Below are 17,356 nucleotides of genomic sequence, written 5' to 3'. Positions count from 1 at the left end.
TTGGCAGCGATTACAGCTTCGAGTCTTGTTGGGTATGACGCTGCAAGCTTGGCACACCTGTATTTGGGGAGTTTCTCCCATTCTTCTCCGTAGATCCTCTCAAGCTCAGGTTTTCAGGTCTCTCCAGAGATGTTCGATCGGGTTCAAGTTCAGACTCTGGCTTGGCCTCTCAAGGACATTCAGATACTTGTCCCTAAGCCACTCCTGCATTGTCCTGGCTGTGTGCTTAGGGTTGTTGTCCTGTTGGAAGGTGAACATTCACCCCCGTCTGAGGTCCTGAGCTCTCTGGAGCATGTTTTCATCAAGGATCTCTCTGTACTTTGCTAAGTTCATCTTTGCCTCGATCCTGACAAGTCTCCCATTCCTTGCTGCTGAAAAACATCCCCACAGCATGATGCTGCCACCACCACCCTTCGCCGTAGGGATGGTGCCAGGTTTCCTCCAGATGTGATGCATGGAATTAAAGCCAAAGGGTTCAATCTTGGTTTCATCAGACAGGAGAATCTTATTTCTCATGGTCTGAGAATCTTTAGGTGCCTTTTGGCAAACTCCAAGTGGGCTGTCAGGTGCCTTTTACTGAGGAGTGGCTTGCGTCTGGTCACTCTACCATAAGGGCCTGAGACTTACATTTCCCTCACTAACTTTAAACATCAGCTATCTGAGCAGCTAACCGATCGCTGCAGCTGTACATAGTCCGTCTGTAAATAGCCCACCCAATCTACCTACCTCATCCCCATATTGTTTTTATTTACTTTTCTGCTCTTTTGCACACCAGTATCACTACTTGCACATCATCATCTGCTCATCTATCACTCCAGTGTTAATCTGCTAAATTGTAATTACCTCTCTACTATGGCCTATTTATTGCCTTGCCTCCTCACGCCATTTGCACACACTGTATATAGACTTAATTTTTTTTCTATTGTGTTATTGACTGTACGCTTGTTTATTCCATGTGTAACTCTGTGTTGTTTGTGTCGCACTGCTTTGATTTATCTTGGCCAGGTTGCAGTTGTAAATGAGAACTTGTTCTCAACTAGCTTGAGAACAAGAGAACAACTAGCTAAATAAAGGTGAAATAAAAAATAAAACATTTAAATTGGTGGAGTGCTGCAGAGATGGTTGTCCTTCTGGAAGGTTCTCCCATCTTCACAGAGAAACTCTAAAGCTCTGTCAGAGTGACCATCGGGTTCTTGGTCACCTCCCTGATCAAGCCCCTTCTTCCCTGATTGCTCAGTTTGGCCGGGCGTGGGCAACTCTAGGAAGAATCTTGGTGGTTACAAACTTCTTCCGTTTAAGAATGATGGAGGCCACTGTGTTCTTAGGGACCTTCAATGCTGCAGAACGTTTTTGGTACCCTTCCCCAGATCTGTGCCTCAACACAATCGTGTCTTGGAGCTCTACAGGCAAATTCCTTCGACTTCATGGATTGGTTTTTGCTCTGACATGCACTGTCAACTTTGGAACCGTAGACAGGTGTGTGCATTTCCAAATCATGTCCAATCAATTTAATTTACCACAGGTGGACTCCAATCAAGTTGTAGAAACATCTCAAGGATGATCAATGGAAACAGAATGCAGCTGAGCTCAATTTCGAGTCTCATAGCAAAGGGACTGAATGCTTATGTAAATAAGGTATTTCTGTTTTTTATTTTGAATACATTTCCCAAAATTTCTAAAAACCTGTTTTCACTGTGTCATTATGGGGTATTGTGTGTAGATTGCTGAGAAAATAATATTTATTCAATTTTAGAATAAGGCTGTAACGTAATAAAAAGTGGAAAAAGTAATTGGGTCTGAATACTTTCCATAGGCACTGTATATTACAAAATACTCAAAGGTAATGGAAATACTGTACGAATTTCAAATGCATTTAACAGAAATACTGCCATTCTCTGGGTCCCAGTAGGTCTCAGTGTTCCTTGGGTCCCAGTAGGTCCCAGTGTTACTTTGGATATGCATTGACTGTTCGATCGTTTAGCAAAGCAGTCATTCTTATGGCATGGGAGCTTCGTATCCTGTGTCACTCACCTCAGTCAGTTCCTCAGCCCAAGCAGAGGACACCAACATCAGAGCCAGGAGACCCACAGTGAACTTGAACATAAACATGGCAGAAAAAGGACTGTAGGATAAATACAAACACAAAGGGAAAATCATTAAAACAAAGACATAATGTTAGTCATTGAAGCTCACTCACACAATACATAGCACATTGCTTACCTCAGAGCTCTGAGAAAGTATGAGTGAAATGGCAGTAGTTAGGGTTGTTTTTTTATACTTTGTCCTCAGGCATATATACACGTAGATAACGGACCCCCAGATAAGGGAATACGAGCACATAAATAGGCTGACAGTTGAGGACATTAGGTGGGAATTCTGCAGGAAATCCTTGAAACCGGTGTGAAACGTGACATGTGTGAGGTGTGGATGTCAACTTTTTGTGTTCCTATGTTCGACCTTGAGGACTTCAAACCAGGTGCCTTTTTTCATATTCCGAAATAGTAGTTATACTTTGAGGTGTACGGTCGTTGTTCTTCTCAAAAAGTTGCTGGATCTTTTTCGTAATTTTCTCATTGAACAGAATACAACTTATATTTAAATACACAACATGTTGGCAATCTCCAAAAGGCTGCTCCAATAACGCACTGTGAAATCCTCTGATGTAATATCTGCTGCTGTGAAAGCCTTTGTTGGCAGCCCACGCGCTCCATTAGGTGTCAGCGGGTTCTCTCATTCAACATAGATGTTTCATTACTCTTGTGCACCTAGCGTAATCAAATGTTGCCTCTTATACGGTAGGCCTATGGATGGGGCTAGAAGTAGCATGCTATATCCTTATTGTTGGGTTTGTTCAACTTTATTTCTCTCTAAGGTGGCCTGGTTTAGTCATTTGAATGTGTGCAAGAACACACTGGATAAGATTGTAACGGTTTCCAACAAGGTCATAGAGGGGCAACTGACACAATCATAAGAGGTTTTTCACAAATAGACTTAAGTGGTTGGGAAAACAAATAGGCTACCATCCTTGACTGTACTGGACACTCCCTCTACAGTGATTGTAACCTCCTCCCCTCATGTCATTGCTTCAGTCTTCCAAAATGCAAAAGTAACAGAACAATGTTACATTTCCTTTGTCCTGCGTAATAAAGGATTTTCTGTCTGTGGGTGTGGGAGTTGCTATTATGGAACCCTTTCACAACCACTATGAGAGATAATCTTTCCTTTTGATCTCACATACAGTAAATGTTTGCCCGTGTAAATAAAGCACCTGTCAAATAAAAGAAAACACAAAGATGGAACATGTAATTGTATTAATTTATCAAGAATGTCTCTGAAATATATTTTTTTTTGTGGTGGTGATATACAGTACATTTACATTGTTGGTACATTCTCTTTTTTCCTGTTACAAAAGGCAATGGGGCTGGTTGTCACAGGTGGACAGAGTGTGTTTGATGGCTTATAACTCCATGTTGGAATAAGATATGAGGATAAACAAGGGTCCCCATTTCAACACAAGACCTTGGTCTTTCTCCTAATATTGAAAATAGTCTTGTAATATATACTGGTGAGAAGAAATACACAGAAGAGTAAAACGTGTGATAACCAACCTTGGTCTCCGATATTCATTCATTGCTCTCACAATGTGTTTAGTGCTTTATTTATATAATGGTGACATTCTGTGCTGCTTCAAAACCCCATGTCATCAATCCAACCGCTGCTCAAAACTGTAGAGATGTTTTCAGTTATTTCTGGATGGCATAAATAATGGCATAAATACAAGGCTATGCCCATCTCTACTAAATCAGATGAAGTCAGTGCTAACCTCCTTGCTGTATTCCCCGGGCAACGGATCCAGCGATGACCCCAGCAATGACCCTAGTATTCCATACCACATCCAGGAGGAGCTACTGCTGGCTAATAGCACCTGCACCGCCAACGGCGGGCGAAATATAAATTAATGGGGAGGTTGTACACTGGGCTAGCAACCCACCACAGGAAAAGACATTGCCACAAAACCTTGACAAAAATGTAGTTCTACTCAGGCTGACCCTGATGACTTGACCCTGGAGCGTCCATCAGTGAAGGTGCTCGATGGGTCTGAAGTAAACACTTCCCCCACAGTCCTCAATCTCCCTCTCAACTACTAGATGGGCTTTCCTTCTCCACAGTGGAAGACTACACAGCCAAGTCAGAGCCACCTTCTGAAGAAGAGGTTGAGAAGGCCCTAGGAAAACTGAAGCTAGGCCCGAGCAGCAGGCGCAGACAACCCCCCCCAGCCTTATCAACTCCATCTGGCAGACGATGACAATCCCCAAAGACTGGCTCCTGGGAGTCATTCTACTTTTCTGGAAGAAAGGATCCAAGGACCAGTCCCGCAATTACGGAGGCATCACACTCCTCAGCATCCCAGGAAAAATACTGACCCACATACGCATACACCTCCTACTTCTGCAAAAACAGCGCTGTGAACAAAGCAACAACCCCTCTGGGAAGCCTTTTGGATCCTTTAGGATCCTAGGAAGTTCCAGGGAAGCTGACAAGCCTGCTGTCCCTGCTATACAGGAGTACCCTCTCCTGTGTCCTCGTCAACGGCCGAACCCCTCACACATTTAATATCAACAGTGGCTTGAGGCAGGGCTGTATTTTAGCACCTACCATCTTCAACACAGCCATTGACTTTGTCATGGGAAGGACTGTCGCCTGAAGTATGTGTCGTACCAGATATGGGAATCTCAGCTTCTCTGACCTGGACGATGCACGTTGCAATCCTGGCTAAACTCATTGACATGTTACCTCTTGCCCTTGAAATCATGGATGAGGAGACCCACTCAGGCACATGATCAGCCTGGACAAAACAAAAATCTAGTCCTTAAAGATGCACTCCGGGATCTTAAGCACAACACATTTGTGGAATATCCCATGAAATGGATGACATAGTACACAACTGGATGACATAATCCACAAAAAATGGGGACCACTTCTGGCTCGTGAACACCACTTTCAAAACCACTGGCTGAAATCATACAAAAGTTTGAGAGTGCAACTTTAAGTGATTTTGAACCCCCCTCCAACAAGCCTGCTATTGATACCCACCATCTTGGGGTTGTTTCTAAGTTCTGCTACCTTGTAAGCACCCTAACAACTAACTGAAGGAGCAACACCGACATCTACCTACAGTACTCATTGGCTGGGCATCCTCAACCATGACCAGCCACGACAACATCTGGAAACAACGGACCCTCTCTCTAAAAACAAAACTCTGCATTTACAATAGCATGGTCATCTGCATCCTAGTGTATGGATCAGTCATGGACTCTCACCTTGGACCTCACATGTCACCTGGACGCCTTTGACTGCAAGGGCCTTCGCAGAGTACTGGGTAGTACATGGTGCGACCACATCCCAAACTCTATAATACTCCAAAAGACCAACCAACCACCTTTCTCCACCCTGGTTAGATTCTCACGTCTCCGACTGTTTGGTCACCTGGCCAGTCTAACCCACCTTAGGAGCCTGCCCTTATCCTCAAGGAGCCATGCCCCAACTGGCCACACCAAAGACGAAGACCAAGAGCCAGAGATGGTCCTACCAGTTGGATGACGACCTACACCACCTCGGACTCAGCACCAGATCAGCCTGGGACCTGGCCCAGAATAGGATGGTGTGGAGATCCATATGTTGAGGCGCCACACTCCAAGGAGCGAGCAAAGACGAGTTAGTGAGTATGCCATTTTCTACAATATGGCATCAGCCATGGTTACTTACCCTTTTTAGTTTAAGTCGATGCAATCCGGTATGAGGTATCTTGAGATTCTATTGACATCAGAGTTAAATAAGACAGAATAGAACAACTTTATTTTTCCCGCAAGGGAACTTCTTTTTTGTGTGGTTCAGAAAATAAATAAATAACATAGTACCTAGGTTAGGCTACACACAGTACCTAGCTACTAGGCATAACTTGCTTGCAAAAATAACAGAGGATAGGATGACAATAACACAACATAAAAACAAAACTAAAACAAACAGTGCTTATGCCTCTCGCCATGGTGTTGGCTGGTAATGGCATCCTAAATACAGCAAAAAAAGAAACGTCCCTTTTTCAGGACCCTGTCTTTCAAAGATAATTAGTAAAAATCCAAATAACTTCACATATCTTCATTGCAAAGGGTTTAAACACTGTTTCCCATGCCTGTTAAATGAACCATAAACAATGAATGAACATGCACCTGTGGAAGGGTCGTTAAGACACTAACAGCTTACAGACGGTAGGCAATTATGGTCACAGTTATGAAAACTTAGGACACTAAAGAGGCCTTTCTACTGACTCTGAAAAACACACAAAAAAATATGCCCAGGGTCCCTGCTCATCTGCATGAACGTGCCTTAGGCATGCTGCAAGGAGGCATGAGGACTGCAGATGTGGCCGGTGCAATAAATTGCAATGTCCGTACTGTGAGACGCCTAAGACAGTGCTACTGGGAGACACGACGGACAGCTGATCATCCTCACAGTGGCAGACCACGTGTAACAACACCTGCACAGGATCAGTACATCCGAACGTCACACCTGCGGGACAGGTACAGGATGGCAACAACAACTGCCCGAGTTCCACCAGGAACGCACAATCCCTCCATCAGTGCTCAGCTCAGACTGTCGGCAAGAGGCTAGACTGAGGGAGGCTGGACATCACCGGCAACAAAGTTTCCTATGGACATAAAGCCACCGTTGCTGGCCTAGACAGGACTGGCAAAAGTGCTCTTCACTGACAAGTCGTGGTTTTGTCTCACCAGGGGTGATGGTCAGATTCACGTTTATCGTCGAAGGAATGAGTGTTACACCGAGCAGGCCTACTCTGGAGTGGGATCAATTTGGAGGTGGAGGGTCCGTCATGGTCTGGGGCGGTGTGTCACAGCATCATCGGACTGAGCTTGTTGTCATTGCAGGCAATCTCAACGCTGTGCATTACAGGGATGATATTCTCCTCCCTCACGTGGTACCCTTCCTGCAGGCTCATCCTGACATGACCCTCCAGCATGACAATGCCACCAGCCATACTGCTCATTCTGTGCATGATTTACTGCAATACAGGAATGTCAGTGTTCTGCCATGGACATCGAAAAGCCCGGATGTCAATCCCATTGAGCACGTCTGGGACCTGCTGGATCGGAGGGTGAGGTCTAGGGCCATTCCACCCAGACAAGTCAGAAAACGTGCAGGTGCCTTGGTGGAAGAGTGGGGTAACATCTCACAGCAAGAATTGTCAAATCTGGTGCAGTCCATGAGGAGGAGATGCACTGCAGTACTTAATGCAGCTGGTGGCCACACCAGATACTGACTGTTACTTTTGTGTCCCCTTTGTTCAGGGATACATTATTCCATTTCTGTTTGTCACATGTTTGTGGAACTTGTTCAGTTTATGTCTCGTCTCAGTTGTTGAATCTTGTAATGTTCATACAAATATTTACACATGTTAAGTTTGCTGAAAGTAAACACATTTGACAGTGAAAGGTTTCTTTTTTTGCTGACTTTAGATGGTATGTAGCTGGCTGAGGTTGTATACTGTGTTAAAAGCCTTTGTGAAGCCTAGAATTAGCCATTCATGTGAATAGTGTTTGCTAATTCCTGTTGATTACTACTCGTATTACAAAGGATTACTATTTGGTTGGTTTTGGAGGATGCCATGATCTATTCTAAGGAAAACTGTGGAGATATTCTCCAACAGGCCGGATTTCCCTCAACAATAATTCCACATTAATGAGGAAAAGTATGCACTTGAATGGCTAATTCTAGGCTGCACAATATAACCCCAACCAGGTACACACCAACTAGGAGGGGCAGTAATGTCAAAAGACAACAATGTTTTAGAAAAAAATGTTCCCACTGCCATCGCTGTGCAACCCTTATGTTACGAAATGCTTTTAAAAGTTAGTAATGACACGTGAAAATGTGAGAATTGTATGGCAACGGTATGTACAGTGTGAGATAGATGCGAAGATATGGTTGTATATTATATCCAATAATTGGACAAAATGTCAGAGAAGCCAAGGGAAAAGGTATTCAGTTGAAAGGTATTCATAAATTAGTTTTGACTCTCCTTAGGTTACAACAGGATGGGTTTGTCACAAGACGTTGTGTGTTGGCAATGTAAGGTAGGAAAAGGAACCCTACTATGTGCACTGTGGGAAAGCCAGGTGATGTATCCCTTATGGGACAAACGCCTAACAGTGCATGGAGGATAACCTTGGAGTTCCTATTCCTAGATCACCCAGGGCTCGATTCAGTCCGTAGCACTGAAGATCCGTGCTGCAGCGCAATATAATAATCAAAAGTCAATTTTCCCGAGTTTGTGGAGACTGCATTACTTTCACATTTCAATCGTGTTATAACCTGCGACTTCTGCAATACGTATTGAGTTGAACCTCTAGACTGTCTTTTGAGTGACACGTCCGAAGTAAGAGGGATTAACCAGACAGAATTTAAGAAACACAATTTAAGAAACACATACAACAATTTTGTAGTCACACGCTTGATGTATTCATTGCATGCTCGGAATATGAGCCCAAATACTGAACTTGACTAAATTGAATACGGGTGCACTAGATACGTAAAGTGCTTTCATTTCTAAACAGTAAAACAGATATGAATGAAAATACCCTCAAATAAAATGTGAATTTCAGTATTGTCGCCACATATTAATTAATGAATTAATACATTGATGTCAAATCCAAACTGCTGGAGTATAGAGCCAAATTAAACATAATAGCTTCACTGTCTAAATTACAACTATGTAGTATAAGGGAATTAGGGAAAACTGAACTATGAATATTGTACACTTTTATAGATGATATTGTGCATTAAAATTTTATATTGATGTTTTCTCTGTTGAGATGAGTAGGATGTTGAGGGAGAAGTCACTTTTTATGTTTTCCTCAAACTGGTTATAATACATTTCTTACATAGAAGTAAACACAAAATACTTTTATGATTGTATTTGTTATTCAACACAGCCCACAATTGTTTCTGTTTAGGGTTACTATGAAGATGTTCCATAGCTGTAATACTTGTTCAAAGCATTATAATACTTATGCTGAGTAAAGCATGTATGGACACATATTTGGAGAACTGTATTGAAATGGAAGGATCAACACCGATTAGCTTTTGATTTCAGTTGATCATATTTTTATTGTGATTATTAGAGATGGCACAGCCTTGATGTTTTGAGGCAAATTGAATTCTAACAGTTCTACCACTAGAGGTCACTTTACTCCTTCAGCGGAATGATCTTGAGTCCATCGGAAGTGAGACCACAGGTTTCTATTGGGGGGAAAGGAGAAAACAATAGTGGTTATTTAATCATACACATAAAGTTATGTCCATTGTAATATATCCTCCCACCCTCAATGTCACAATTCTCACAGTTATTAAGCTCTAGATATATTCAAGCTATATTAGCTCTGGGGAAAAGGCATCCAGGAGGTTGTAATGAGGATGTATGATCCATTCTAGCAGCCTTGGCCTAGATTGAATCATCCAAACCCAAGTACAGTAAGTTGTTCAGTGTGACAGTACTCACAGCAGCCATACAGCCTGTTCAGCCTGTCGATGTCGTTCTTGCTCATCTGAGTGGCCTCGCCGAAAGACACGTTGCTGTCGGGGATGGGCTCCATGGTGGGGCGGTTGTTCTTGGAGAAGGCGTACCTGTAACCACACCAAATCACAATGCAACACAATTTAGGCCTACTCAACATTGTCACTGCTGAAGCTACAGTATATATTGGCCTGAATGAAAGGACACTGTGGAAGGGATGGAACATTACATATAATTGGGGTCCATTCCAGAAATATTTGTAATTATTCGAAAAACATCACATAGCTGACCTCTCGTACTGCATGACAGAGTTGTAGTCATAGGGAGTTCCTTGGTTCAGGGTGGCAATCTTGTCGAAGTTATACTTCATGTCTGGGATAAATAGATTAAAGGCCAAATGTTCATAGAGCTGATAGGCTGCGTTTCACCCTACTTTATGAGCAAGATCACTCAGTTACAATATTAAACAGAAATGAACAACTATAGAACTATAGATGACACTACAGCTTGAAAAACAAAAAGCAGGCATGCTGACAAGTACAACATTATGCAGCCCCCAAAAATATAGTATTTTGTTAGAATTAGCAGTGAGAGATAGAGGCCGTTTCTTATCATGTAAAGTGAAAGTAAGTTCAAGGGAAACAGGATAGATGAATGGTATCGACCATCAATGATGTTCTCCCAGTAGACATGGATGTGGTGGTCACGGTCGCTGCGGGTCTGCTCGTGGTTAAAGCCCAGGGCGTGGAGGAGCTCATGTTGGACGGTGCTGTGGTACAGGCAGCCCTGACGGGCCAGAGACACAGTCTGGGCATTACCCTGACGGCCAACAAAGGAGTAACATCTGGGAAGAAGAGCAGAGGAGACTCAAGGTGCACCAATCCAATGCCAGAAATAAGGCCCAACCTAATCATCTAGTTCATTGTAAGGGTTTTTCAGAAATCTCGGGGTAATGGGTTCATAAGAGATACATGGTGGTGGGGATCAACAATTATTATTGTATGGATTATAATCTTCAAAGAGACATTCAGTTACATATGTATTGATGTGCCTTTCCTAGTTAAATGAAGGTTACATAAAATAATAATGTTTCATTTGTTTTATAATGTTGTTTAAATTCAGGCTCACCCGCTGCGAGACTCAATGCTGAGGTAGTCCCTCTCATTCTGGCGCTGGAAGAAGCGGATGCAGGTGGTTTCGGCGAAGGAGTCAAGACCCCGCAGAATGATGGCTACTTCGCGAGATGCTGTTGTAGAGATCAAATGAACAACAACCGATAGTGAAAGTGTTGCATCGGCTTGTGCAATATCTCAACATATGAAATGAAATGTACACGAAAGTGAACACTTACAGAAGTGGTTGGCAATGACGTAGGGCACCCAGATGTTTCCGTCACTGTACTTTTGCCACAGACATCCGCGGGCGGTGCAGGGGTCAGCGTTCTTCTCCGAGGGCATGGCAATGTCTCCCATCAGAGTAGGCTCATCGGCTTCGGGGGCTTGAGTAAAGAACACGTAGAACAGGTTACTCTGAGGGCTAGTCCAAAATAATTAATCTGCATCCTCTTTATTCCTTGAGCATTGAACCAACTTACTGAGGTCCCTGTTGGCTCTGGTCAGCAGCTCACCAACAGAGAGCTCAGCAGAGGTGTCTTCTTCCACAACATTCTCTGTAAGAAAGAACATTGGATCCATTAAGTATGCTAAATCATGACATTGTTTTTATTATTTATATGCTTGGTAATGTGAGATAGTGCCAAAACTGTTTTTTTCTCACCTTCAAACTTTGTATGACAATGTGAAAAAAGACAACGACAACGGAAAATACATATGAAATGAATATAGAGAATATGAATTAATGAAGAACAAAATACGTGAAAATACATCGAGCTCCAAAAGTACTGGAACAGTGACACATTTGTTGTTGTTTTGGCTCTGTACTCCAGCATTTTGGATTTGAAATGATACAATGACTATGAGGTTAAAGTGCAAACTGTCCGCTTTAATTTGAGGGTATTTTCATCCATATCACAAATGTTATACCCTCAAGGCATGCCATCTACTCACCATTACAATAACAGAAGGTTAGCATTTTCTGGGGGGGTATGATATTCATGCGTCTGTAACTTTCTCACTAATCATTATTTTATTTGTATTTGTATTTCACCTTTATTTAACCAGGTAGGCAAGTTGAGAACAAGTTCTCATTTACAACTGGCCAAGATAAAGCAAAGCAGTTTGACGCATACAACAACACAGAGTTACACATGGAGTAACACATAGCAACGATAAAAACATTCCCTAACCAGAAACCGTGGATTGATGGCAGCATTCGTGTGAAACTGAAAGCGCGAACCACTGCTTTTAATCAGGGCAAGGTGTCTGGCAACATGACTGAATACAAACAGTGCAGCTATTCCCTCCGCAAGGCTATTAAACAAGCTAAGCGTCAGTACAGAGACAAAGTAGAATCTCAATTCAATGGCTCAGACACAAGAGGCATGTGGCAGGGTCTACAGTCAATCACAGACTACAAGAAGAAACCCAGCCCAGTCACGGACCAGGATGTCTTGCTCCCAGGCAGACTAAAGAACTTTTTTGCCCGCTTTGAGGACAATACAGTGCCACTGACACGGCCTGCAACGAAAACATGCGGTCGAGGTGAGTAAACATGCGGTCGAGGTGAGTAAAAAATGTAAATGTAAGACATGTGTTAACCCTCGCAAGGCTGCAGGCCCAGACGGCATCCCCAGCCGCGCCCTCAGAGCATGCACAGACCAGCTGGCCGGTGTGTTTACGGACATATTCAATCAATCCCTATACCAGTCTGCTGTTCCCACATGCTTCAAGAGGGCCACCATTGTTCCTGTTCCCAAGAAAGCTAAGGTAACTGAGCTAAACGACTACCGCCCCGTAGCACTCACTTCCGTCATCATGAAGTGCTTTGAGAGACTAGTCAAGGACCATATCACCTCCACCCTACCTGACACCCTAGACCCACTCCAATTTGCTTACCGCCCAAATAGGTCCACAGACGATGCAATCTCAACCACACTGCACACTGCCCTAACCCACCTGGACAAGAGGAATACCTATGTGAGAATGCTGTTCATCGACTACAGCTCGGCATTCAACACCATAGTACCCTCCAAGCTCGTCATCAAGCTCGAGACCCAGGGTCTCGACCCCGCCCTGTGCAACTGGGTACTGGACTTCCTGACGGGCCGCCCCAGGTGGTGAGGGTAGGCAACAACATCTCCTCCCCGCTGATCCTCAACACGGGGCCCCACAAGGGTGCGTTCTGAGCCCTCTCCTGTACTCCCTGTTCACCCACGACTGCGTGGCCACGCACGCTCCAACTCAATCATCAAGTTTGCGGACGATACAACAGTGGTAGGCTTGATTACCAACAACGACGAGATGGCCTACAGGGAGGAGGTGAGGGCCCTCGGAGTGTGGTGTCAGGAAAATAACCTCACACTCAACGTCAACAAAACTAAGGAGATGATTGTGGACTTCAGGAAACAGCAGAGGGAACACCCCCTATCCACATCGATGGAACAGTAGTGGAGAGGGTAGCAAGTTTTAAGTTCCTCGGCATACACATCACAGACAAACTGAATTGGTCCACTCACACTGACAGCGTCAACCTCAGGAGGCTGAAGAAGGCGCAGCAGCGCCCTCTTCAACCTCAGGAGGCTGAAGAAATTCCCTCCAGGCTTGTTACAGGAAGGCCAAAAGCACTCAACCAAACCACTTCTACAGATGCACATCAAAGCTCGAGAGACTGAAAACAGCTCCTCAAGGCCATCAGGGCTGTATAAAGCTAGTGAGTGAAATTATGATAATCACTGTCTGCTACAGTTTCAGTGATTTTTGTAGTTCGTTCCAGTCATTGGCAGCAGAGAACTGGAAGGAGATTACTTGTTGGTTATCACTGCATTGTCGGAACTAAAGGAGGATTAACATCTTGCTTTTGATTTGGGGTGACCAAACAGTGAGATATACCTGCTGAAGTAAGCGGCCATGGTGGCTAGATACAAAATAGCAATTAAACACTGGAATGGTAAATGGTAAATGGTAAATAAATAAATAAATACAGTAGGGGATGAGGTGGTTGTTTTGCCTATTTACAGATGGGCTATGTGGCTGCTCTGACTGCTGGGAGGAATTTGCTTTGGGGGTGACCATGAGATATACCTGTGACCAGCGAGCTGAGATAAGGCGGGGCTTTACCTAGCAGGGTCTTGTAGATGACCTGGAGCCAGTGGGTTTGGCGATGAGTATGAAGCGAGGGCCAGCCAACGAGAGCGTACAGGTCGCAGTGGTGGGTAGTATATGGGGCTTTGGTGACAAAACGGATGGCACTGTTATAGACTGCATCCAATTTGTTGAGTACTGTTGGGGGCTATTTTGTAAATGACATCGCTGAAGTCGAGGATCGGTAGGATGGTCAGTTTTACGAGGGTATGTTTGGCTGCATGAGTGAAGGATGCTTTGTTGCGAAATAGGAAGCCAATTCTAGATTTAATTTAGGATTTGAGATGTTTGATGTGAGTCTGAAAGGAGAGATTACAGTCTAACCAGACACCAGAGTAGTGATGATGGACGGGCGGGCAGGTGCGAGCAGCGATTGGTTGAAGAGCATGCATTTAGTTGTACTTGTATTTAAAAGCAGTTGGAGGCCATGGAATGAGAGTTGTATGGCATTGAGCTAATCTGGAGGGTAGTTAACACAGTGTCCAAAGAAGGGCCAGAAGTATACAGAATGGTGTCTATTGCGTAGAGGTGGATCCGAGACTCACCAGCAGCAAGAGCGACATCATTGATGTATAGAGAGAAGAGAGTCGGCCCAAGAATTGAACCCTGTGGCACCCCTATAGAGACTGCCAGAGGCCTGGAGAAGAGGCCCTCCGATTTGACACACTGAACTCTATCGGAGAAGTAGTTGGTGAACCAGGCGAGGCAATCATTTGAGAAACCAAGGCTGTTGAGTCTGCCGATAAGGATGTGGTGATTGACAGAGTCGAAGGTCTTGGCCAGGTCGATGAATACGGCTGCACAGGATTGTTTCTTATCGATGGCGGTTATGATATCGTTTAGGACCTTGAGCGTGGCTGAGGTGCACCCATGACCAGCTCTGAAACCAGTTTGCATAGCGGAGAAGGTACGGTGGGATTCGAAATGGTCGGTAATCTGTTTGTTAACTTGGCATTCGAAGACCTTAGAAAGGCAGGGTAGGATAGATATAGGTCTGTAGCAGTTTGGGTCAAGAGTGTCCCCCTCTTTGAAGAGGGGGATGACCGCAGCTGCTTTCCAATCTTTGGGAATCTCAGACGACACGAAAGAGAGGTTGAACAGGCTAGTAATAGGGGTTGCAACAATTTCGGCAGATAATTTTAGAAAGAAAGGGTCCAGATTGTCTAGCCCGGCTGATTTGTAGGGGTCCAGATTTTGCAGCTCTTTCAGAACATCAGCTAAATGGATATGGGAGAAGGAGAAATGTGGGAAGCTTGGGCGAGTTGTTGTGGGGGGTGCAGGGCTGTTAACCGGGGTAGGGGTAGCCAGGTGGAAAGCATGGCCAGCCGTAGAAAAAATGCTTATTGAAATTCTCAATTATAGTGGATTTATCGGTGGTGACAGAGTTTCCTATCCTCAGTGCAGTGGGCAGCTGGGAGGAGGTGCCCTTATTCTCTATGGACTTTACAGTGTCCAATAACTTTTTTTGAGGTTGTGTTGCAGGAAGCAAATTTCTGCTTGAAAAAGCTAGCCTTGTCTTTTTCACAATTCATGCAGGATTATCCGTAATCATGGTAGCATCTACATTAATGTAGAAGTGTTTCGAAACATATTATATTCCTATTTCCTATAAAAGTAACTCCAAAATGACAGAATACATTATTTACCATTAATTTCTTTTGGGCACAAAATAATCTGAAACACAACCAAAACAAACAGCAAATGCATCCAACAAATTTGTAGAGTCACAAGCTTTATGTGGTCATTGTGTGCTAGGAATATGGAGCCAAATACTTAACATTTTACTACTTTAATACACATAATACATGTTTGTTCCCCTAAAATGGGGTGACTATGTACAAAAAGTGCTGCAATTTCTAAACGGTTCCCCCGATATGGATGAAAATACCCTCAACTTTTTGCTGACAGTCTGCATGCTAATCTCATAGTCATTGTATCATTTCAAATCCAAAATGCTGGAGTACAAAGCCAAAACAACAACAAATGTGTCACTGTTCCAGTACTTTTGGAGCTCGATGTATTTATTGTGTGAAGGATTTTTAAGGTCCCAGTGTTACTTTGAATATGCAGACTGTTTGACTGAGTTTAGCAAAGCAGCGATCTTATGGCATGGTAGCTCCGTATCATGTCACTTACCTCAGTCAGTTCCTCAACCCAGGCAGAGGACACCAGCATCAGGGTCAGGAGACCCACAGTGAACTTCAACACAAACATGGCAGAAAAAGAACTGTAGGATAAATACAAACACAAAGGGAAAATCATTAAAACCAGACATAGTGTTAGTCATTACAGCTCACACACATACAGTACGAATACTGAGCACGGCGCTTACCTTAGAGCTCCGAGAAGGTATGGGTGAAACAGCAGTAGTTAGGGTCGTTTTTTTATACTCCTTTCCTTAGTCGTATAAAGGTAGATAACGGACCCCCAAATAAGGGAATATGGGCACAAAAATATGCTGACAGGTCAGGATATTTTATCTTGAGTCGAGGTTGCTGAAAGTCAGGTGGGAATTCTGTAGGAAATCCTTGAAACGTGTGTGAAACATGACATGTGTGAGGTGTGCATGTAAACATTTTGTACCATGACATCATATCATGGCTAAATATGTTTGACCTTGAGGATTTCCAAACAGGTGTGCCCTTCTCTGTGTGTCATTCTTCCTTTTCAAGATGCATATAAGTAATTCAATTCATGAAGCCTCTTAATTAAAGTTAGATTCTTTTTTCTGCTTTCATTCATTGCGTTTTTTCATATTCAGAAATAGTAGCTGTGCATTGAGGTGTGACAGGTTTGTTACATGTGTTAACATTTATTGATTCATTTTTTGTGATGTTATCATTGAACAGAATAAAAAAGTATGTATATATATATATATATATATATATATATATATATATATGTTGACAATCTTCCAAAGGCCCCTCAAATACAATGTTTACATTTGAGTAATTTAGCAGATGCTCTTATCCAAAGCAAGTTACAGTAATGAGTGCATACCTTTTTGTTCACACAGGTCCCCCGTGGGAATCGAACCCACAACCCTGGCATTGAAAATGCCTGTAAAACCAACTGAGCCACAAGGGACCACAATAACACATTGTGAAATCTTCTGATGTAATCTCTGCTGTTAGGAAATCTTTGTTGGTAGCCCACACACTCCATCACGTGTCAGTGGGTTCTCTTATTCGCCTTTATTTCAAGAGAGTTTCATAGATGGGCAGCTCTCACAAATTCTCACAAATTATTTACTCAGTCTTTCTCTATGGTGGCCTGGTTTAGTCATTTGAACGTGTGCAACAAGAACAGACTGGATAAGATTGTGATGGTTTCCAGCAAGGTCAACCGACACTATTATCAGAGGGGTTTTTTTCAATTTAAAGTTTTATTAAGTTTTCTTGTTTTTCAATCAACCAACAAAACTCATTCCACATTCACAGATGTGACAGGCTTTAAAAAAATAAAAAGTAAAAAAATAATAATACATTTGAAAAAATAAAAATACAAT

General features: G+C 43.2%; 1 protein-coding gene across 1 annotated transcript; it reads right to left on the bottom strand.

The window, feature by feature from the left end:
- Positions 1–9,128: 9,128 nt before the first annotated feature.
- Positions 9,129–11,258, bottom strand: LOC118393702 (low choriolytic enzyme-like). The gene is made up of 7 exons (XM_052462021.1): positions 11,184–11,258; positions 10,941–11,087; positions 10,718–10,835; positions 10,255–10,433; positions 9,880–9,961; positions 9,575–9,699; positions 9,129–9,315 (listed from the first exon to the last, which is right to left on the bottom strand). Coding segments are annotated over exons 2-7 (627 nt in total). The 5' UTR covers positions 11,062–11,087; positions 11,184–11,258; the 3' UTR covers positions 9,129–9,313.
- Positions 11,259–17,356: the final 6,098 nt, after the last annotated feature.

The sequence above is a fragment of the Oncorhynchus keta genome, chromosome 14 (genome assembly GCF_023373465.1).
Source record: "Oncorhynchus keta strain PuntledgeMale-10-30-2019 chromosome 14, Oket_V2, whole genome shotgun sequence".
Lineage (NCBI taxonomy): Eukaryota > Metazoa > Chordata > Actinopteri > Salmoniformes > Salmonidae > Oncorhynchus > Oncorhynchus keta.
The sequence above is the reverse complement of the archived record's forward strand: the minus strand, read 5'-3'. Positions and strand labels throughout refer to the sequence as shown.